Below are 23567 nucleotides of genomic sequence, written 5' to 3' on the forward strand. Positions count from 1 at the left end.
ACAATCCGTATTTTTAATAATGGATGAGTATGTGTGTCGTCCGCTTCCCTTGAAAATGTGTCCCTGACAGTCGTCAGATGTCTCAAGTCTGGCATAGTTTTTCAGTAACACATTTCCAATGGTTAGATTAATGTGTGTTTCTGTCTGAGGTGCGTTTTCTGATCAAGGCCCACTGAGTCATAACTGCAAACATTTTTGGCCCATTCTTCATAGCTGGGTGGAGCACTCAAAATGTGTGCTTTTCGTTTTTGTAGACAAACAACTTAGAGATTAAATTACGTGATTACTGTTTTTGATAAATCACCTTATTTTTAAAAGTATTCTGCCCTTGGATTCAGTTAGCTTTCTGTCACTGAAAAAAAAGCTGTTGCAACTGTAAAATCTTTCCTCACGACAGGAAATCAAGACCATACTATTTAAACAGGAAAATACAAAGTTCATAAAATGGCTCGTAAAAGCCAATAACATGAATCCATATTTTTTAAAATTCTGTCAAACTATGATTTTTTAACAACTTAGACTTGATTAAAACTATAAATAAAATTAAGAATTATTCAAAATGTTTAGTTAGTTGTTTGACAGGGCTATTTATTTTATCTTACAATTTCAATAATGTTAATATTAATTCCACAGCACATATAGAATTAGATACAAATAAGATTGGAGAACATTAAACTGAAAAATACAGGTAAGGTCATATTACTGTTGTTTAGTTCAGTAGTGAGTTAAGTTCTAGAGAGAAAACGTGAAAATACGGGGAATGATATCGAAGATTATAGATTGCAAATGGGAAAAAGCATAAAGGATGATGAAATTAATCATAATCAAGAGATTTGGATTATCCTAGTAACAGATAATATATTCAGGGTTATAGAGAAGACAGAGTTAGAAGCTTTGGGGACATTTCACACTGAAAAAAATTGGTGACATTTTATTTCTGTATTATATTTACACCATTTGAAAAAGAGATAGCAATGTCTTTGAACTGAATCTATGACAATAAGCAGGGTCTGTTTTATATATAATGTTGTAATAGTGTTTTTGCCTTATTGGAAACACAACACACATGACAGCTCTTTCTCCAGTTTGCGTTTTTAGTATTAGACCTCTAGAAAACTCGCCCCCGTAAACAGTTTCATTCTTCCTGCTGGTGTTTGATGTCCAGTACACAGACTGTACATATGAAGACATGTCCTGTGGTCCATGTTTTTTTTTTTTTTGTCCTGTGGTCCATGTCTCAGTACCTGCTCACCGGTGATGACGGCGCGTCACGTGCTATTGTTTAGAGCAGGAAACTGTCGATTACGTCTTGAGCGGCGCACAGCTGCTCCTGTCTGGGACGCTTTCTCACCGACTGATGCGTGTTTGCCTTGGCCGGGTCTAGTGTGACGGCAGGAAGAGATGTTCCACCCGTAGAAAAGAAATTCGAGTACCAATATGCGTAGAAGTGGAATAAACAAATCCGACACGCATCCAGCTGCTGCCGTTAGCTCGCTAGGCAGCTAGCTACCGTAGCTCTCAGCCCGCGGGGACCGAGCTAACCGCGGCTAAGCCAGTGCCAGTCTGGCTGGCTGCTGTTAACCTCCAGGACGTGGAAAACCTGTACCTACCCGTACTAGTTACTCATTTTTGAAGGCACAAAAATGGAGCTGTTTCAAGCCAAAGACGACTACATTCTCCAGAGCGGGGACCGAGCTCTGTGGTGCAGCCGAAAGGACGGGACCATGACGGTCAGACCTGGTACGTACTGATGACAGCTTTCTCTGCTGTAGCCGGCCTTTTACCTCCAGCTAACATTGAACATTTACCCATTGGTAAAATATAATACAAACCATGTCTTTCATTAGCCTGTTGTGAGTTGACGAATGCTGATTTTAGTGACGGTTTAGTCACTGTGCGTGTGAACATTACAGCTCAGCAGTTCAGTCTAATCTCTCGCCCATAGCTGTCACTCGTTCATCCCTGACACCTCCATTGTTTAATTTGAATTACCTATCTATGTTAAACAAGATTAACTGTGTAGTAAAGTAGAGATGTAAATTTTTGGATATGTCATTCCTAAACCTTGAAATCATCGCCGTAGCTTTCAGTCCGACAGTGCCAACACCCCAAACACACGCCAAACTTTACCTTGCTCCGAGTTTAACAGACTGAAGGGTGAATTTCACTTTTCAGCTCTTCTGAAAACGAAGCAAACATAATAAGAGTGTAAAAAAAATTACCAGAATCTCTAATTTCATGAGGTGTGTTTGATTCATGACACTTTCACAAACATAGACAGACTATATTCTAATCCCATTCTGCTGCAATATAATACGAAGACACAGAGTAGATAGAAGTTTAAACCAGGATATGATGTGTTACTGAAGTATGTAAAGCTCCTGGCATTACATCTTGGTCACGCTGTAGAAGTTATGACAAATAGTTGGTCATGCAGTCACATTAAATGAATACCTTGGGCTGTGGGCATTATTTATTTCCAGTTACAATGAAAGAGCCGCTGAACTGAAGGAAAAGTTTCATTAGAGTTTCCAGAAAGCCGTGCCTGTTAGACTCTGTGTCAGTTGAAGTTGTGTGGCTGTGCAGCCATCCTGAACAGGTTTTTAGTTGCACCACTGTTTCATTATTTAATTGGAAAAAGGGTTTCCACTCCTCACTGTGTTTCCACTTCACTCTCAGGTCCCACACAGTGAAGAATTTCCATGGTATTACACATTCTGAGTGAAGTTGTAGTGTACGTTATGTTTTCTTTTTGTTGTTTCTGCGAGACCCTCCCTGTGGGGCCCTCACAGCCAGTTCCTCTGCACATGAAATCCTCCGGCTTGTAGAACAGGAAGAGTCATTGTCTAAGGCTGCTTACAGTTGGTGTTCTCCACCCTTAGCCACACCCTTCACATTTTTCCAATTTTCCCCACTATAATGTTTAATCCGTCACCAATGGCAATGAATTTCAGTTTTCTGGTGACTCACCAAGTCAGTGCACTGCCATAATTGACTTCAAACCTGGCCTGGTGTTTGAGAATGAAAAATAAATGCAGGCCATCTACTTTTTCTTTAGTTAAATAGCACTTTCTTTCATATATTCAAACTGGACTTAATTTCTCCTGTTTATTAGCTGTACTTTTCACATGACAGATACACGACAATTGACACAGATTGATCCGTCCATGTATGGGTTGTGGCTGCTTTTGCCATAGCTGCAATTTCTAGTCCAAGGTCAACGTCCCTGAGGAATTAGAGTGTTTTACTGAGAATCAAAGAAACAAGTTTCTACATGTAACAGAAAATCGCCCAACCATGACAGATTGAGGTATTTTCTATGAACTTGTAGGTTAAGCTAGTGTGACTGTTGGGCAGTTTCTGACAGAAAAAAGTGAAGCCTTTCAGGAGACAGTTTGGCGTATCATACAGCACTGTTCTGATGTTTCATCTCCATATTTTCATTTCAGCAACAGACCTGTTGTTAGCTTGGAACCCAGTGTGTTTGGGTTTGGTGGAAGGTGTCATTGGAAAGATACAGCTTCACACCGGTAAGTGGAGAACCTTCAAACAGTTCACCCTCAGATGGTTTGTTGTGGTTGTTGTTTTTTGCTTTTGCACAAAGCAGACACAGTTTTTGCTCATATTTTCTGCTACTGGACACTTGAATTACAAAATCATCCGGGACTTAGTATATTTCTTATTCACACGGAAAGGTGTGAAATAATGTGTAAATGTAATTTGAAACGAGTGTAGTTATGAAGATAAGTGAGCTGATGGTGACAATTCAGTTGACAATAAGTCGGATTTTGCTGATGAAATGCTGCTGTGGGCCTCAGGGTACATTTGAGATTATATCCGACAAAAGAAAGTCCATATACAATTCTATTTTTCTAATATGCATGATAGATGAATGCAATATAAATGATTATTTGCCAGCTGTCTTGTACTGCCTGATTTGAAAAAATCTGTAGTTAATGACTGCTTTGCAGCTGCTTCCTTCACACCTTTCAGAATGTGAGGAATTCTGCACCCATGATGCAACTCCCCCTTCTTCTTCTTTCTCCTCTTGGCAGATCTTCCACTCGGCCTCGTATTAATCCGCCAGAAAGCACTGGTGGGCCATTTACCCGGTGACCACAAAGTCTACAAGATCACCAAGATAGCTGTCATTCCCTTGTCTGACGAAGAGCCTCAGGAGCTTGAGCTGGAGGTATGCATACTAATACTGTAAATGAGACATAAGAATTCAGTTTCTGTTTTGATTATTGCATTCAGTTCCTCTGACAGTCAATATAATAGTACTTGTGATAATCCTAATTTGTTATTTAATGTGCCCGAGAATACTCTGTATGAGTCAGTGTGTGATTCATCTCTGAAGATGTCCTCACAGTGGTGGAAAATGAGTAGATGTTTTCTTATGTTATTTAAAGGTCTGTTTTATTTTCACCCACACAATTAGAATGAAAATCACATGTGGACGTAGAATCACTGCAGTAGGTAGCAAAGAAAGTTAAATATTGCTAAGATCTCAGTCTTTCAGGGGAGCTTCACGGATGGTGAGACAGAATATTTTCAAGTGAGTAATGCCGGAGGAGGATGATCGTTAGTGGATAGGCTTTTAGATTTTGTCTTGGTGTACATACTCCTCGTACTGCAGAATGACTATTTGTCCCCGTTTGTGCCTAGAAATCCTGTAGATCAGTGTAGATGTTGGATTGTTACTTGCCTTCATTTAGGAAAATTAGAACTATGAAATGCATTTTAATGTCTTTTTTCTGTGGTTGTCTATAGTTGGTAATAACACACTTTTGTTTGGAGAAAAGTGGTACCAGATTCTCTTATACTGTCCACTTCAAATTGATTTTTTTTGCATTATAAATATCACTATCATGTTAAGATTTGTAAAGGTGCATACAGTTGATAAAGGTTTTTACTTTTCAGCTTTGCAAGAAGCATCATTTCGGAATCGACAAACCAGAGAAACTGGCTCAGTCTCCAGATGATTCAAAGTTCTTGATGAAAACTTTAAGTCAGATCAAATCTAACGTGGCTGTGCCCATCAAGAAAAAGGTATTTTTTTGTTATATACAGAAATGCATACTATTATCTTCAAACTGACACACTGCTTTTCCATCTTTCATATTTCTTAAGGCTTTGAAGTTCTCCTAGGATTTTTCCTTCCTTGCTTTTTCAATTTACGGCTGTTTTCTACCCACCTGCCCAATCCAGTATTCCCCTGCCTTCCAGGTCAAAGAAAACAAAGAGAAGGAACGTCTGGAGAGACGGCTGCTTGATGAGCTCTACAAGATATTCATGGACTCGGACTCCTTCTACTATAGCATGACTTACGACCTGACAAACAGTGTGCAGCGTCAAGGAGACTCTGATAAGTCCGGCTTGCCCCTATGGAAACAGGTAAGGGGATGAATATTACTATGGAATGGGAGCTTATTTTCATTCTAAGTCCTTATTTTGACTGATTATGTTATTATTCTCTGTGAAAGGTGGATGACCGTTTCTTCTGGAATAAACACATGATCCAGGATATTATTGACCTTCAGGTATTTTTGCCAGGCAGAAATAAACAGAAGTTCTGCTTATTGTTGTTTTTCTGTCTTTGAGTTAAGTAAATAAACTCTGTTCCCAGGTTTGTTTTTTGAGAATACTTGATGTAGTCTTTGTGTTTTTCTGACAAGTGTGAGCTCAGAAGGCCTTGTTGGCTATGCTGTGTAAATGTTCCAGTTGTGTGCTGATAATAACGAGGCTTTATCAGTGGAGTATGGAAATAATTACTGAAAGGAAAGGTTAACTGTTCTGAGTTAAAGATTATCTTCTTTTGATACTTTGTAGATGCAAAATCCTTTTTACCGACCAGACAAACAGCACTTTAATCTTCTTTTTCTGCTGTTTTTATACCTTTTGAATGCTCCAGGTCCCAGAGGTTGACTCCTGGGTCATTCCAATCATCCAGGGCTTTGTACAGGTGGAGGAGCTGGTAGTGAACTACAATGAGACCTCTGATGAGGAGCGAAGCAGTCCTGAAACCCCACCAAAGGAGATCACTTGTGTTGATGACATCCATCCTCGCTTCACTGTGGCCCTGATCTCCAGACGGAGCCGCCACCGTGCAGGTAAAGCTGCAAATGACTAACAGCTTCTCCTGTTGGAATGTGGGATTCAGGCCAAATATATGGGCTCTGTTGTTTCCCAGATACCTTCACAAATGGTCCATATGGATCCCCATTCATGGTTTGACATGCACGTGAACCATGAATTAATTGCAAAGTTTAACCTTCACGGTACAAAATATAGTTTTACTGCTGCTGTTGCTCTGCCAAGCCAACATCTTATCTTACATTTTTAAAGAAAGTGATTTTGATTTCTAAATGGAAAGTTCCAGGGTCAAGATACAAAGCAGTTGTGTTCTCTAGAATAGTTGACAGTGACCTTTTTTCCCCGTTTTAAAAAATTATTTGATACATAACACAAAAGCAGCGATATTATCCAAACTGTGAGTTGTGTGATCATTGACACCACTTTAGTTAATATGTTTTCTTCAAGTGAAGCATGATCTGTGATATAAATACTCTGAATAGTGCTAATGCATTCTCCTTCCCCAAAGGGATGCGGTACAAACGCAGGGGTGTGGATACAGATGGCCATGTGGCTAACTATGTGGAGACAGAGCAGTTGATCCACGTGCACAGCCACACTCTATCCTTTGTGCAGACTCGTGGCTCTGTGCCTGTCTTCTGGAGCCAGGCAGGGTATCGCTATAATCCCCGGCCACGCTTAGAGAAAGGTCAGTAGAACTACATTTTCTTTCGCATGGACCTACAGACAGGGTTTTTCAAATTTCTGTAAATGTAGTGGGCCTTGTAGATCCACTTATTTTTGTAGTTTTTAAATGGACATCTTCTTTGGATTTTATCCGTCTGTCCATTGTGTTTGAGTCATGGCTACCATCATATTTACACAGAAAGCATAGTGTGAGCAGCACATTTTTCAGAGCAGCAGCAGAGTGCTCCGTCTGTGTCTACACAAGGACGTTCAGACACAGTGTTGAGCACAGGTCGCCTTAATTTTGGCAGTGCTCTTAGCCTAAGGCACAATAACTATAGTTATGCAAGTAAAATGGAAAAAATAGACTTGTAGCCTTAAAAAATACTTGTGGGTTGTGATTAGGTGCATAACATGCAAGCTGTTCAGCTGGCACTGTAGACAGCTGTAGCATAGACTAACATAAGGCATGTTGCTTCAGAAGACATGTCTATGACAGGCAACTAGAAAATGTTGCTAAAATGCTTTCTGTGTAGACACTGTGTTACTTATTGACAAAATATGATTCTTTTTTTCAGTGAGTGGTCCTTGCTCTATTAGTCCTTTTTCTAATTTTGAGAAAATAAAGATTGTATAGGCAGAATTATTTGAACTTTAATTGTTTTTTAGCCTCCTGCTTTGGACATAAAACGTCCACAAATGTAAAACCTCGTTTTTGATCTCCTAATGTCCTAAGCCAGAATAATTTTGTGTAACTGTTATTTGTACACCTATTTCTCTGATGTTTCAGGAGAAAAGGAGACGATGTCTTACTTTGCTGCTCACTTTGAAGAACAGCTTAAACTCTACAAGAAGCAGGTAGGTTTGTTTTGCCACAGTGCATACTTTGGTATGTGCTTCAGTTATTTCGTGAGTGCGTATTAGTATTGTTCTGGGATTGTTATTTTAAAATGTTTGCCACTGTGGTTGTTCTACCACCTGTAGCTGCATATAGCTTGAGGGTTCTTCAGAGGTTCCGGTGTTTGACCTAAAAAAAAATCTTCCTGTGGTAACCAAAAATCCCCTGACAGCATCCTGATAAATACCAGTGAAATTTCTTGTCAGGTTGTAGTTGTTTTTTCAGAAGTGTGCTGAGATGCTGCTGATATGTAGCAGTCATGTCACAGAAGCTGATTAAAAAGCTAATCTATTGGCCCTTTAAAGAGAGTGAGCTTAAACTTTGTCCATGTAATAATGTTCTAATTTAGTTAGTCCTCTTCTAATAGGCCAAATGACAGCAGTTTTTATTGTTCTCTCCAGATGATCATTAACTTGGTGGATCAAAGTGGACGAGAAAAAATAATTGGTGACGCATATCTGAAGCAAGTCCTGCTTTACAACAACCCAAACCTCACATATATTTCGTTTGACTTCCATGAGCACTGGTAAGAGAAACACTTTCCTCAGCAATGTGACTTCTTCATGAATGTATTTGTAGCAGTCTATTTTATGCCACAATACGTTTACTTCCCCTTTATGCTTCTTATATCCTGTTTCTCAGCCGTGGTATGAAGTTTGAGAACGTGCAAATACTGACAGATGCAATTTCTGATATCATCACTGACATGAAGTGGGCCTGGTAAGTATCAAGTCAGTGTTTGGGGACTGCTTATAGAAATGCTAGTAACATGAGAATATAATGAGGTTGATACGAGAACAACAATGAAACCTGAAATGCATTCCTGATTATTATTGAGTTGAAAATATATCTGATCTCCATGAATAAATCAGATTCTGAATATATCTACCTCTGTCAGGGTGGACCAAGCAGGAGTCATCTGCAAGCAGGAAGGGATCTTCAGAGTAAACTGTATGGACTGCCTCGATAGGACCAATGTGGTCCAAGCTGCTGTCGCTCGTGTGGTGATGGAACAACAGGTGAGATTTTTCCTTTTGTGGATCCAGGCAAAGAAATTGGTAAACATTTTTCACATTTGTCTGCTATGCCTTGCAGGTTGTGTTCCCTTCATGTACAGTTTTTTTTTATATGACTGATTTCTACAGCTAGCGTTTTGAAGTCTTAACCAAAATTGAAATGTGATTCACTGTTCTCCCTGCAGCTGAAGAAACTGGGCGTGATGCCTCCAGAGCAGCCTCTGCCTCTCAAGTGCTACAGGATTTATCAGGTCATGTGGGCCAACAATGGTGACACCATCAGCAGACAGTACGCAGGAACAGCAGCACTTAAGGTTAACACCACTGTCTTTAATGACTATTAAATCAGTGTTTGCTTAAACAAACACTATTTAATGAATAGTCTAAGCTGTTGGGACATGCGCTTTCTCCAACAAACTGACTTGTATTTCTTTTATTTCAGAATGACAAATATCAGCTGAGCTTTTTGAACTTAAAGAAAAGCTAATAATTTATAATTCTCTGACAGTTTTATTGCAAGTGTGCCCTCTTTGTTTAAATATCTGGTCCGTGGGCTAAAGCCGAATCCCAGTGCCCCTCCTTGGCCCTACCCTTCTATTTTGCTGACTACTGCGCAGGGTAGAGTGTCCCATTTCTGTTGGGGATTGAGGGGTAGTGGTCATCTTGCCCTCAGACTAAACATGGGGGGCCTTTTGGAGGGCTAGATGAGCACTACTAGTCCTCAATCTCCAAAAGAAACAGGACACCCAACCATAAATGGAAATGTAGAAAAAGGAAGTAAAGGACGAAGCCTTAGGGCCAAGGAAGGGGGGGTTATAGGGATTAGGCTTACAAATTCTGGTTCAATCTCGTCACTCTAATAGAGGTTTTTCCATACTATAATAGTGCTAAAAGAAAGTGAGTATTGGCATTATTGCCTGGTGAGCAGAAACACAACTTCAAATGCATACGTAATAATGTTGCTGTGTAATTATGAATATGTTAATAAGTGATTATGTGCCAGCAAGTTTATTCAATATTTGTTTGTGTTGCCCCCAAACAGCCAAAATATCTGTTAAAAATGCAAGTTTGAAAATTGACTTAAATTTCAGAGGGCCTAATGTCAAAGGTAAAATTAAAGGTAGATTTAACACACACTTTTTCTTTTAGGGAGATTTTACCAGGACGGGGGAGAGGAAACTGGCTGGTGTGATGAAGGATGGCGTGAATTCAGCCAACCGCTACTATCTGAACCGTTTTAGGGATGCTTACAGACAAGCAGTCATTGGTATGAAAAAATATCACAGCTGTGTATGTACATCTCTGCCCATGTTGTTGAAAAACCTGTCTGACACTTATCTGTCTCTCCCTGCAGATCTAATGATGGGCCTGCCCGTGACAGAGGACCTTTACTCTATCTTCAGTAAGGAGAAGGAGCATGAAGAAAAGGAGAAGGAGAGCCAAAGAGGAGCTCAGGAGCAGGTCAGCCTCCTGTTGCAGACCTACATGCAGCTGTTGTTGCCGGATGATGAAAAGTTTCATGGAGGTTGGGCGCTCATCAATTGTGACATGAGGTCAGTGGCCAGCTGCTGTTTCTAAATGTTGATAATTAATAGCCTAAAATAACCAAGGATATAGAAGAAGAGCAAATGTGGTGCTATTTAGACAACCTATTTCAGTGCAGTTTTTATGATATTCTTATTTGCAAACAGCCTTATTGATGCAACCAACAAAGATGTGGACGTGCTGCTGCTCCTATCTGAAAAAGCCTACTACATTGCTTAGTAAGTCTGATATTAAATATATAATCTTTAGAATTAGTTTTTATCGTTTCACTCATCTTTGCATTTACCTCCACCTAGCTATGATGAAGAGGCCGATAAAGTCAACCAATACCAACGTCTCAACTTAGAGGGTTTGGAAAAGATTGAAATCGGTAAGAAGTTACACTCAAAGGAGAAGTGAGGGTTCTTGTAGAGTCACTGAGTCACACAACACTTCCCAAAAGTGTGCTTAACAGTTTGTCAGTAACCTTTTAGAAAGATTTTCACTGATTATGATTCATGCAAGGAAAGCAAACTGCTCAAAACGGATGTCAGACGTTGCATTTTCTTTTACAGGTCCTGAGCCTACTCTGTTTGGGAAGCCAAAGTTCTGCTGTATGCGTTTGCACTACAGGAATGAAGAGACAAGTGGATACTTTCACACACTGAGAGCAGCAACACGGAATCCTGAGGATGATGGAAAAGGTATGGTGTAATTTCTTTATTTCTTTAAACAGCAAGAAAAGGAAACACTTGAATGGTAAACACTGCAGATACAGTTTGACTTTCATTGTGACATATTTCAGATACATTACAGTGCATAGCTGAGATGCTCCGCATAACTAAGCAAGCCACGGGGCTGGATCTGCTTGTGGTTGAAAAGAAACTGGAGAGGTGAGTACGTATTTGTACTTACAAAGATAATAGAGATAAACATTTTCAGCCATCACAGTACAGTATTAACCTTTAACCAGTGACGAGTTCTGGCTCATGTAAGTTTGTATCGGTGTTCCAGGCGGCAGAGTAAACCTCATGAGGATATAATGGGAATCCAGAACAAACCTGCCGACCAAGCTCAGGGGAGCTCTGGCTTGGCACAGGGCAAAAGTTTCCTCCTCAACAAATTCTCGTCTCTCAATCAGAAAGTGAAGCAGACCAAGACAAATGTAAACATTGGCACCTTCAAGCCCCTCGGGAAGCTGGGCAACTTATCTAAGCCTGATGTAAAAGTCAATTTCCTAAAGCCAACTATGCATGTCAACCTGTGGAAGTCGGACAGCAGCTTGGAGACATCAGACAACAACCCTGGCACAGGAGCCCTGAAAGACATTGGTAACGAGCACTATGACATGTCCTCCGACTCAGACTCCTATAATTCTGACCCTGAGCATCCGTGCTCTGGCTCTTTAGAAAATGTGGACTATGTTCTGCCCAGTTGCGGCATTGTAGCATCAAACCCACGGCTGGGTAGTCGCTCCCAGTCCATCGGTAGCGTGGAGTTAAACATCCCCTCTGTTATCCGGGTCACTGGTTGTGATGGAAAGCAAGACACCGCCTCTCAAGTCAGTGATGACAAGTCCCCCGGAGCCGCCTCAGTGGCTGAAGAAGCCATTCTCATTGACTTTGGTACTCCCATTGATGCCTACTGCCACCAGTTTGTCCAGGATGCACAGACCAAACCTGTTGAGGTGTTTGGAGAGCAGCCACCACCTACTGTACCTCCACTTAACCCTGTAGTGCCTGTGCAGAATAAGACCCCAGCAGACTCAGACACGCAGCCAAGCTCAGAGCCGCAGAATCAGCAGGAAGAGCCCCAGCTCCCCAGGCCATCCCAGCTAGACGTCCAATCCTCTACCTCCAGTTCCACCCTCCTCACCGTCCAAAAGCCCAGCTCTGCAGCCTCGGGAGGCTCTCAAAGGAGTCTGGGTTCACAGATGGAGGGCAGCCTCGGGCCCTCTCCTGCTGATAGCAATGGCAGCCGAGTGGTGTCCCCCTTTGCCAAGATCAAGAGTTCCATGGTCCAAGTGGCCAGCCTCACCCAGGCTGGACTCACCCAGGGGATTAACTTTGCTGTTGCGAAGGTACAGAAGAGCCCCGAGCCAGACACTGTCAATGAGGCCCAAGAGAGTGAGCTGAAGGCAATGTTTACACAGTGCCAGACCAGGATCATTCAGATCTAGTGCTTTCCTTGTAGCAGGATTTGTAGTCGTACGTCATGTAAAAACTTCCTGTATGGTAGCAGTAGCAAAAGCTTGCACATAGCGTCACGACTCGGCCAAGAAATGTGCTCTTAGATTAAAAACTTGCCCACGTGAAATAATGACTCTTGTACAGAATTGACAAATAAATCCCCAAACCCAACAGGACAGTGACCATGTTTACATGCACATGATTATGGATTCCCTTACCCCTAAGAGCACTCATGCGAGACATGTAACCTTGCACACTGATTAATAATATTATCTATTGTCCTCCCTTATATGAATTAATAATCAGTAGTCCCTCTCTAACATTACAATAATTTAAATACCATGACATTTCTACAATAGATGTCTCAAAGTAGCGGTACCTCGCCTGAGTATAAAAATGTCATATTTAGGGTATCAGTAATAATTCCCAGGTGTGGAAGTGTAATTGAAATTAGTGTATGTTCCATGCAAAGCCTAAATCACCTCAGAAGTACTTTTACTGTTGAAGTATAGGTTCTATAGGTACTGTTTTCTTACTATGATATGCTTAAGAGACAAATAACTAAAAATTAAGAAGATATTTAGGTTTTTAAGATGTTTTAAACTCGTACTACCAGAGTGGTACTCAGAGTATTTTTGTGTATGTAAACAAGTCACTGTCCTTACTCTGAAGTTATTTAAATACCCACAATGCTTGCATGTGAGGTTAATGGTAACTACTCATTTTGACAAGGCAGGTAAGCATTAGCTGCATGTTGAAAGACCAACTCCGACTTTATCATGTACTGTATGTCATCCTGTATGTGCAGGTCACTTATTGGCGTTTGTGATATAGAACTCGTAATAACCTTCAATTTGTAACAGTTGTAGAAACCAACCAAATATCTTTTGTGGTTCCCAAAAGACAACTCTGTGTTGAATATTACCCTTTGTATAGCTGTCAGAAACTAGCCAGACAACATACTGTATGTAGGTATCCTATGTAATATCAGTGTTGTCAAGTGTAACTTAGAAGACATACTGTTATAGAAATAATAACTACACAAGACCTTGTAAGAGTATCCTGGTTGTCGATATGTACAGTGAGTATTGTTTATCTGTCCCTGAGTAGAGCTTTCCCTTAAGCTTTTTGTATCGATGGTAGGGTGGAAGCTTAATTTGTTTGAAGAGGCAGGAGCATCATATTTTGAACAGAACGCCCAGTGCTGTCGTTGCTACCCATGAAGAACCAGAAACCCACTGGTTGGAGTTGTTTTTGATAGAGATATGTATTGAGATAACTATTCTGCTAATGGTTGTACTAATTGACGATACGGGAGTTTGTTTGAGCTGAATCCTCGGACAGCATTTGTACATTGACACTGCATGTTTGACAAAGGCAGGAGAGGAGCATATAGTAGGTATATATGCAATTGCACCCACCCAGTTATTAGAAACACTGACGCTTTATGCACTCCCCAAACTGAAAGCATATTTGCCTTAACAAGGAATTGAAGTGGGATTATGTATATCAGGTATTTATGGCAAAATCTACCTTTTTAAGTCCATTCTTTACATGTTACATTTGGTGTACTGTATAAAAGATCATGTTCAGGGTTACTGTATGTCGTCAAGCTTTATCTTGGGATATTTCATTGGTTACTGGCACATACATTCTCTGTGGAAATGAGCAGGTTTTAGAGATGTAAATGGTGTGTTGGTTGTGTGTATGTATTGTACAGTATGTGTGAGTTTGCTAGAGCATCCCTGCTGCTGCTGGTATTTAGGAGTGCTTGCCTTAGAGCCCAAAGTATATTTATATGCTATGAAGCTGTAAACATTGTTATATTGTACATTTTTTTCGTTAACCTCAAGAAGCGGGGTTTTTCCTCAAGTCACCCGTTAAACTTTACAGTTGTTGTCTCCCACATGAGCTTGTCATACATCCCAGAGGATATTATAATGAACCATGGCAACCGTATCCTACTGCATTTATTGGTGTCTGTTTATGATAAATAATAATCTGGTTTTCACTGAGCTGAAATATCTCAAGATAAAGGTTCACATTTTTCATATTTTGTGTTATTTTCGCCCGTTTTCTGCATTCAGCTTAGTCACCAGCAGATAAGATGTGGGATACTTGTGTGTTTTATCTCGCTGTAATTGTGTTAAATCAGACGGGCTGCTTTGTGGGTGCTGCTGATAGTGTGTGGTGCTGCCAAAGCTTTAGGGTGATAGCTGCAATGGGAAAGTTTTAACGCAGGCAGAGGGTAAAAGGTGTATGTTTTGTTTTTTTAAACTTCTTCAGAATTGCAAAACACTGGAGCAGTTCTCAAGCAAAGCGGAAATTTATTCTGCACTAAAGTAGCTGTATTAAGCTAAAAGGAACAGTAATCCTCAACATTCCTGATAGAGACCACAGTGCTAGAGTGCTGGTGTCTGCTTTTTAAATGCAGAAGCGGACAGTTATATTTGATCCTGTATTTGCTGGGTGACACGTCTCTTTCCTTAAGTTTTCACACCAAGTGCTTTTGCAGTCACCTCTTCATTTGTTGTCCATGGTCGTCCTTGACTCCCATTAGGACCCAGATCATGACAAATTCTCTTGTGACGAGGGATCTTCAAGCATTTGATTTGCACTGTTTTAAGCACATTTTCTAGCATTAGCATCATTTCATCTGAATGTCTGTGGTCATATCTTTCCTCTTTACCAACTGACTGTTTGTTATTGTTTTCCACAGTGTACTGAGATTGTATTGTATATTAAAGTATCCTATTTATTCTTATCTCCTTGGGGTATGTTACTGGATAACAAAGTGCACTGTACAGTTTTTATCTCGGAGGATATTCGTTTGGAATCAAAATGAGTGTTGCATAAGGTTTATTGTCAGAATCATCGACAGGAGGTCACCATGCCAGCATGTTCACACTGTTTTCTTTTTAAATATGCTGGCAACTTGCAAAGTGCATGAATTCAAGAAGAAAAGCACCATGAGAAATAATCCTCCTGACCCTGCCCTTTATTTACATATTTTTAAAGTTTTAAAAAAATGAGGGTTTTTTTGTAAACAAGTTTTGGTCCGCAGAAAAACTTGTAAACTGCTGGCATGAATCTGACAGCAGGTTTAAAGCAAAAATCAAAGCAATGATAAACTGAGATGTTACTGTAAATACAACATACACCCATTAACCAGTTAACACCATTAGTCCTTTAAGTGAAAATATATCTAAATCTTATATGAAAATCAGTACAGAAAAAAAAGTTGAACACATGAAAAACATCTTTATTACAAACTTTTTAGGTATCAAAAGAAAAAAACAAAAGTCTCATTTGCCTCTGATCATGGCTCGTTGCCATTGACACACTTGTGTTGCTCCATCCGACTCCTCCGCAGCATCTCGATGTGTTTGGCTCTTAGCCAGCTGTCTCTGGACAGAGAGGTCTGTCCCAGGCTCAGAGACAGCAACCTGCAGACACACACAGAGTCAGCCACAACCACATCTCAGCTGGAATGAGCTCTCTTGGCTGAGGTATGCAGCAAGTTGAAATGAAAAATGATTTTTATTTTAGCTGCTCTGACCCATGAAGTTAGACTCACCCTGCTTATGTCAAGCATGACATTTTCAGTGTTGATCACAATGATTCATTGTTGTTTTACACTTTGCCTTTTAAAAGGAGCTTCATGGGCAGTTGATATTCTCAATAAAAGAAAAGGAAATGAAAGCTAAGTAAAGGTGATTACAGACGTGAATCACAGCCCACCTCGCCACAACCAGCATCCTGTGGAGGTCCTCTGCAGATACGCTCTGAGGATCATCCTTCCTCATGTCTACAAAGTCATCTTCAACTGACTGAGGACACGAGAAAAAGGACAAGCAGTTAAAATCCACTCTAGTGCATACTAATGAACAGACACGGTATTGCTATATACACTAAAGGTACACCTGAGCAGCAGCTAGATTAAACATTCATTTATATGCAACTCAATTTAAACTGAAGATGAGAACATGTCTCACCTTTGTCACTTCATCTGAGATGCTGTAGTCCAGCAGCCGAGCCATGCTCAGGTAGATTCTGAACTTGTTTAGCTGTGATGAGGCCTGCAGATGCATGTGGATGCTGCTGAGAGACTCGTCCAACTGGGATGGAGCAACCTGAGGCTGTAGGTGTATCTGACAGTCGGACTGTGGAGACAAAGAGGAGAAATGTTGCACTGTACCACCAGGGAACTCTGTTCTAAGAAAATCATGTCTATTAACAAGTGTTGCTATGCAAAAGTAGACCCTGCCTGCTGTGTGCACACCTAGTTTGGCATATGCTCAAAACTTCATAGCATGCCAGACAGGAGCAAAGCCTTGGCAAGCTGACCATGAAGTATCTGATCAGGTTGATCCAGCTGCTCATCAGCCAACTGCAGCTCACTGTAAACACAGACATGCACCTCTGACTTCTAATCAACTGTCAGAGTTGTTTACTGCCCTTCACTGCAGGACTAATAGATGGCCGAGGCTCACGCCTCTCCCAGGATTGTTCCTGTGGCACACAGCTGCCACCATGGCAACCCATCAGAGCAACACACAGGAATAGCACACAGCACATTCCTCGGGCTGTTCGCAGCAGAGCGAGACCCGGGTTAAAGCCGCCGGCTGAAGGGCTTGCTGCGGCCGACCAATGGCTGGAGAGATGACAGTGTGACGCTGGCTGGAAACAACCTCCGGCGTCTGACACAGCTCTGTCTCATGAGAGACTGGAGGAAACCTAACCCCTCCCTGGCCACGCTGGGGAGAGTGGAGTGGGGGGTTGGTGGGAAGGATCAGTGAAGGGTGGGGGTGAGTTTTCACTCTGCGGTTGCACGCCTTATCCCTCTTTGGCCTTACCGGCAGCAGAGAGCGGCCCTCTGACGCGATGAGCACGTTAATATTGCAGGGGAATTCCATCTGATGGTAGTTAAAGTCATAATCAACCTTCTGCCACGAGATCAGGTTCCCCAGCGCTGTGACGTTACGCACACCTACGGCACAAAACACAAACAGAGGAAAAGATCCTGCCTGGTAAGTGCTAACAGCGTCAGCGGGCTGCAGGGAAGGTATACGTTGCAGTTTATCTTCTCAGTGTCGTCCCCTTGTGGGTTCTAGTCGCCTCACCAGTTGTGTCCAGCTGTCCCTGCTCTAACTGGGTTTCATCCAGGAAGAGGGAAGTGTTTCTGGCCAGCTGCAGGGCCCCACTGACTAGTCTGTTGGCCACATAGTCCTTCTTAGGCACCAACCGCATCTGGTTCATGTTCTGGAGGCTCATGGCCAAGTAGTGCGACTGCAGGGGAGAAAAACTTTCAGTGTGTTTGATCACAAAATAATGAAAAACAAACCTGACAGTACTGGCAGTTGCTTTGATTGAGAACTCACAGAAGGCACAAGCTGCTGGATGATCTGGTAGAAACGCTCAGTGTACGAGGCCACAGTAGGACAGCCACTTAGGTTCAGTGTAAACTTTCCCAGTGGGAGAACATCCCGTCTAGAGTAACTGCAATAAATAAATAAATCAACGACACTGTAAAATGAAATTGGTTCCTTGGCTTTAGTGTGAAGCCACAAAACAAAAACAGGATGTTTCCTTGGTTCAACATCGAATAGTGAATATCACGTACACATTAGAGATGAGATGCAGAATGAGGTACTCAGCAGCCAGTGCGTCTCCCAGGAGGACATGAGTGAAGTATGAGAGGAGCTCTTCCCTGACGGAGGCCATCTCACTCAGGGTCGAGGATAAAACTGAGGGCAGAGGACAGTGTGTGAAAACAGGTCCCTATGGCAACTACAGGTATGTGTGCTTTAAAAGCTGTGCATTAGGTGCATTCTTCTTCTTGGAAAGCTTTACATGACCAATTAACTTGAATATATTGGGCCCTTTTCTCTGCTTCTGCACACAGCCGGAGGGCAACTTGATAATGTGGCTGCAACTACAGTTAATGTTGACTCTTTGTCTAAAACAGGGATCTCAAAATAGCTTGAATCCTAATGGCACAAGAAAAATAAAAGAAGAATCTGATTAGGGCTGCAGCTAATGATTATATCTTTATCCACTGATTTTTCTTTAACAACCAACAGTGCAACAACACCCAAAAGCATCACACGGATATAAAGTTAGGACAGCTAGGCAGCATTTAAGAAGCTGAAACCAACTAATGCTTTACATTTTTGTCTGAATAATGTTCTAAATGAAAAGGCTTTATGTGTCACCAGAGTTCTGCAGAGGCGCCACTGATTATATTTACCAAGTCAGAGGGTCAATGTTGTAGTTTAATTCGCCCACATTGATTCATCATCAAACATTTAATGTGTTTACTGAACAGACAGCGTGAGGCTAGGTAATATTTACTCATACAGTGTTTGTCTTGTGGGAAGAATATAAGCTTGTACAGCCAAAAGCGTCTCTTCTCCAACCAGCTTTCCAACCAGATTACCTGCTGCTGGCTCATTCACATCTGTGTGAAAAACGGTGCAAAATATTGTGGCCCTGCTGGTACGTTTTCTGCAAGCTTGGTAAATATTTTCCTAGTTATCCTCCGACTGTGTGATTTAGAAGATTTCTTTCAAGAAGCAGGTTTGAAGTATTCATGATTAACAGCTTTCATACACACAGTGGGGGAAAAGAGCAACTCTGTTCATTCCTCCGCTACTATTTGTCCTTACAGGCACTGTTGTCCTCCAAGGTGGCAGAGGGCAGCAGGGGGTTGTTGTGAGGCAGCGGCTTGGCGTAGAGCATGTGGAGGCGGGGAACGAGGGAGGCTGGCGGGCTGTGCACCCTCTGCTCCTCTGCTGTCTCCATGCTCTCTGTAGGGTCCAGGAGGGATGAGGAGGCGTCTCTGCACACAAATGCCAAGAATGAGTAACAAACCGGCAGCTCACCGCCACAGGAAAACGAGGTTTAGCTGTAAGTCTCACTTCTCGTCGGCCAGAGCGCTGAGAGCGGGACTGACGGAGAGAATCCCGTAGACCTCCAGCGTGTCGTTCAGTTTGAAGCTGTCCCAGTCCTCGTACACCTGCAAACCACACACGCACACACATTATAGCATCTGTTCTGCACTGCATGTCTGAGAGAGAATTGCTCAGCACTGAACAGGAACGACAAAAGGCACACCTTAACTAGGCAGGAGGGGCCTTTCTCTCCAGGCAGGGGGAAGTTGAGGTCGAGATGAGAGGCTGATGCCGTCTGGCTGGAAGGAGCTTCTGTCTCCTGCCGCTTGCAGTCGCCGTTGCCGTGGTGTTCAGATGGACTATGAGGACCTGCAGTGACACACAGGTAACAAGGTGCTAAAAAAGCTGTCCATACAGCATGTGCTTTAGTCTGATGGAGATGATGTCATATGATCAAAGGCCCAGAGCAGCTACTAAACGTAATGCTCTTATTCAAACTACCAGTAAATTTGTCTTGAACTTCATAGGAAGACAAATTACAAGGTTATTCAAAAAGAATGAACCGATTTCATTACACGATATCTTAATAAGGAAAAGCAATAGAAAACTCCAGCCAAGTCACAAGTATTCTACTCACAATCAACTTTTATTTGATGTTTAAGGTCACTGAATGACATCGAATGACAACAGCGATCAACTCAGGAGATCGTGACATGCTGATACGCGTTTTATCGCATTGATGCTGCAGGTGGTGGCCACATTAAACACTTGTTAGACAGGAAATAAAAGCTGATTGCGAGTAAAACACTTGTGACTTGGCTAGAGTTTTCTATTGCTTTTCCTTATTAAAATATTGCATAATGAAATCAGTTCACTCTTTTTTAATAAGCCTGTATGATATATTTCAATTAACCCTCCTGCTGTACTCATTTACAGGCACCAAAAAATATTGTTTCCTTGTCTGTAAAAAAATCCAAAAATTCAGCAAAAAAATGTCCCCAAATTTCTGAAAATTTGCAAAACCTTCAAGAATAAAATTTCAATAATTTCTTAAAAGTTTCTCTTAAAAGTTATATTTTAAAAATCCCCCAAATTTGGCGAAAAAATCCTTGTAAATATTTTCAAAAAATTAGTAAATATCTTGAAAAAATCCTAAAAATATCTAAAATGATTACATATATATATATATATTAGTAAAACTTCTAATATTTTCTTCAAGAACATTCACAAAAAAATAAACCATTTTGTGTGAATGTTCTTTAGAAATATTTTTTGAAAACTTTTTTCCATCAAAAAATGTTCAAAAATTTCCCACAAATGTTGAAAATGTGTGCCGTGCCGCTATCTCACAATGGTACAAAAATCTTTAACAAATCAAGTGGATCCAGACTATGAGCTGCATTACTGCCAAAATCTAATCAGTTAGTCGTGTCATGTATGATCTCTGAAAATTTCATGCAAACACTTCAGACAAATGAACGCTGATGGTCTCATAACTCTGCCGAGTAATAAACAATGATTCTGTTTTGCATTCGGCTGCACATCTTCATACCAGCATGTGGCTCTCTCTGCTTCTGCGGCTGTGTGTCCATGTCGTCATCCTCCTCGTAGCTTCGTTTCTGTCTGCTCGGTGCGTACGAGGTGGAGGGAACCACTCTTGCCTGGCTGAAGCCGGCGTATCTGTGCAAAGGAATTAAGGAAATCTACAGAGCTTCATACATGAACACTTCCACGCAGGTTCAGCGAACTAAAGATCCCATAATAAATTCACTGTATCCTGTTTAAGGAGCGCCTCAGTCAGGCAGGATGAGGATATCTCTTTCACCCAGGGGTTTTCTCCAGGGATTGGCACACAGTAGAAGGTCTGTCTCTCTGCAGTCACAGTGTTTCTGGAGTTAAAATCCACCTGGAGACAAGACATGCGAAGCAGTGTTTGTTAATGACCGAGTTGAAGTTGAATTGAGGCATTTCTGGACCAAACAGAGGCGGACTTACCCCACATTCTGTCACATCTTTGTACTTCCCGCATCGCAACATCTGGGGATTGTCAGACAGTCAAATAAGAGGATGACATCGACTACAGTATCAAATAACAAGCACTAGACACGTGACAGGGCTGTACTAATGCAAATAGCTGCACAGTGGAGGACAAAGACGCACATACTTTAGTCTTTGTGGATGGATCTACAGTCTCATACACTCCCATGTAGAACTCCGGATCAAACATGTCTTGGATTAAACAGCGAAACTTCACCAGGCTGTTGGGCTTCAGATAGTGCAGAGGGACGTCGTTCAGAGACGGGACCTGGATCAAAGTGAAGGTGGGTGTCATTTATAAGCAAATGTGCTGAAGCTGACATGTAAAGGCATCTTTTGTCTCTCTGTATGATTTGCATGCTGACAGCGGCCGCCCTACCAGAGTATGAGTGTCCCTGTCTTTCAGCTGATCTTGGAAAAATTCGACCGCTTTGGCCTCCCATCCAGAGTTTGGGTTGTTCTGGGACGCGGCTAAAACATCAAGAAGACAAAACTGTATTTAAACAAAGGACAACATGAGCTCAGCCCTGTAACAGAAAACATTAGATTCATTCAGCTGCATCAGATAAAAATGGTCACAAATTAAGCACAAAATAAAGCAATGCTTTGGTGTATACCAGGGTTTCTGCAACATACCCAGGTTAAAGACTCACAGATGATAATATCATAATAAATCCAGCATCAGGACAGATCTGGTTGACACTTCAACACAGGAACAACACACACTACTGTTTCAGTCTGGTCAGTAAAATGTCAAAAAAAAGTTTCCCAAATTCTAAGATAGCATCCTCCTCAAATATCAGGTTTTGCCACAGTTTACTGTCATACAGGAGGAAAGAAACCAGAAAATACCTACATTTAATGTGCTGGTGATGATAGAAAATGTACACATTTAATCCAAAAATTACTTAAACTGATTATTCTATTACTAGAATATTTTTATTGTTTTAATAGTTGACAACTAATTGTTTAATCATTACAGGTCTAGTAGAGTATTGGTAACTAACTCTTCCTCTACCACCTTATAACTGTATTTTAGTGTAATTAATTTGCCAAAAACAACAACAAAACACATTTTTATAATATTAATGAATGATGAATTTAGCATTAATATTTCAGTAAAATCTACAGATATCACAACATTATCATTATCTTGAATTAATTTTGAAATTAAAATCATGTAAGAAAACTCTTATTATGTGGCAGCCCTAATTTGTAGCTGGAATATTTTGTATTTGCTAGAGATGCTTTCAAAATGATACACAGCACTTTGAACTGAATGAATCTTACTTTTTCGTGTAATATAATTACACAGGATTAAACTATAACAACATTATAACTATATCACTTTAAGATCTGCTCACCTTAAGACTTTAATGCACGCCTTTTAAATATACATCAGTATTGTCCAAATTGCCCAATTACAAACAAATAAATGTATTATTTAAATAGAAAATGAGTATTAATAACATGTAAGATGAACCGATTATCAGGTTAAAATGTAAAGATTTCCAGACTGGACTAAATTCTTAAAGTTTTAACATCCTAACAACACTTCTGATTTCGAAAATACTGCACTTATGTTTACTCCCAAATACTTCAAAAATTATTAAACAGATTCCTGCTTTTGAGCCTAATTTCGAAACATCTTGACAAAATATAAAATAATTCATTTGTAAGCGACTTAAAGCCACTTCAGTGACCCGTGAACGTCTCACTGTGTGGATTTTGAGAGTGGATGTGGGTACAGAGGTCTTCAGATCCAACTCCACAGCTGCTCTCAGACATGAAGCTGGTGTGTTTACTGACTGTAGTTAAAGCAGACAACCGGAAGTTACTACCCGAAGAAACTTTAATCAGTTATTAACGTTTCCGGACAGTTTTAGAGAAGCGCCTAGCTACATGTGATGAGCATAGTTGGCATGGTAGGTAGCCATGAAGCTAACTAGCTGCGTTAGCTGTCAGTGCAGCTCCGGTGTCTTACCGAACATCTCTTCAACGACAGCCAGGGGGCCGTTAATCCAGTCCTGTGTGGAAGGCATCGTTAGCCGCTGACAGCCGTCTGAAAAGTAGAAAATATACTCGAGTAAAATCGGTGTGAAAACACTACTTTATTGACTTTCCTCTCACACACAAGAGTGCAGAAGTGAGGGCGGGAAATTTACGTCACCAGCCGAAAAGTGGCGGTGGTTCGTTTTCGTTGCGGGGACCGACCGGAGCACGGAGTTATCACTGCTGTGAACTGTGC

At 41.1% G+C, this 23567-nt stretch overlaps 2 protein-coding genes across 4 annotated transcripts; one reads left to right on the forward strand and one right to left on the reverse strand.

Moving 5' to 3' along the window:
• Positions 1 to 1262: 1262 nt before the first annotated feature.
• On the forward strand, positions 1263 to 15153 carry inpp5f (inositol polyphosphate-5-phosphatase F). 3 transcript variants are annotated; one of them, XM_022196311.2, is made up of 20 exons: positions 1263 to 1740; positions 3450 to 3530; positions 4056 to 4192; positions 4924 to 5052; positions 5212 to 5397; positions 5487 to 5543; positions 5915 to 6113; positions 6605 to 6784; positions 7553 to 7620; positions 8062 to 8186; positions 8303 to 8380; positions 8559 to 8679; positions 8862 to 8990; positions 9826 to 9943; positions 10031 to 10229; positions 10368 to 10439; positions 10518 to 10591; positions 10776 to 10904; positions 11006 to 11093; positions 11215 to 15153. In XM_022196311.2, the coding sequence occupies exons 1-20, from the start codon at positions 1644 to 1646 to the stop codon at positions 12377 to 12379; spliced, it is 3432 nt and encodes a 1143-aa protein (XP_022052003.2). In that variant the 5' UTR covers positions 1263 to 1643; the 3' UTR covers positions 12380 to 15153. The 3 variants fall into 3 exon arrangements, with proteins under 3 accessions (XP_022052003.2, XP_022052004.2, XP_051815503.1); XM_022196312.2 differs by having other exon boundaries at positions 5230 to 5397; XM_051959543.1 differs by lacking the exons at positions 1263 to 1740; positions 3450 to 3530; positions 4056 to 4192 and adding an exon at positions 4245 to 4558.
• Positions 15154 to 15630: 477 nt separating this feature from the next.
• On the reverse strand, positions 15631 to 23500 carry mcmbp (minichromosome maintenance complex binding protein). The gene is made up of 16 exons (XM_051959544.1): positions 23304 to 23500; positions 21699 to 21790; positions 21447 to 21587; positions 21278 to 21319; positions 21098 to 21188; positions 20835 to 20963; positions 19506 to 19651; positions 19310 to 19407; positions 19058 to 19230; positions 18013 to 18136; positions 17771 to 17888; positions 17513 to 17678; positions 17246 to 17379; positions 16385 to 16552; positions 16131 to 16219; positions 15631 to 15835 (listed from the first exon to the last, which is right to left on the reverse strand). The coding sequence occupies exons 1-16, from the start codon at positions 23359 to 23361 to the stop codon at positions 15709 to 15711; spliced, it is 1896 nt and encodes a 631-aa protein (XP_051815504.1). The 5' UTR covers positions 23362 to 23500; the 3' UTR covers positions 15631 to 15708.
• Between the last annotated feature and the right edge of the window lie 67 nt (positions 23501 to 23567).

Source organism: Acanthochromis polyacanthus, chromosome 15, assembly GCF_021347895.1.
Source record: "Acanthochromis polyacanthus isolate Apoly-LR-REF ecotype Palm Island chromosome 15, KAUST_Apoly_ChrSc, whole genome shotgun sequence".
NCBI lineage: Eukaryota > Metazoa > Chordata > Actinopteri > Pomacentridae > Acanthochromis > Acanthochromis polyacanthus.

Bases quoted from the DNA above. Each gene is read 5' to 3' on its own strand.
- inpp5f (XM_022196311.2), top strand. From the start codon at position 1,644: ATGGAGCTGTTTCAAGCCAAAGACGACTACATTCTCCAGAGCGGGGAC. The intron at 8,187-8,302 runs GTAAGAGAAACA...CCTGTTTCTCAG, and splicing joins TTTGACTTCCATGAGCACTG to CCGTGGTATGAAGTTTGAGA. The intron at 9,944-10,030 runs GTATGAAAAAAT...CTCTCCCTGCAG, and splicing joins TTACAGACAAGCAGTCATTG to ATCTAATGATGGGCCTGCCC.
- mcmbp (XM_051959544.1), bottom strand. From the start codon at position 23,361: ATGCCTTCCACACAGGACTGGATTAACGGCCCCCTGGCTGTCGTTGAA. The intron at 19,408-19,505 runs GTGTGCCTTTTG...TGTGGTTTGCAG, and splicing joins GCCCCTCCTGCCTAGTTAAG to GTGTACGAGGACTGGGACAG. The intron at 17,889-18,012 runs GTACGTGATATT...TATTTATTGCAG, and splicing joins CTGCATCTCATCTCTAATGT to TTACTCTAGACGGGATGTTC.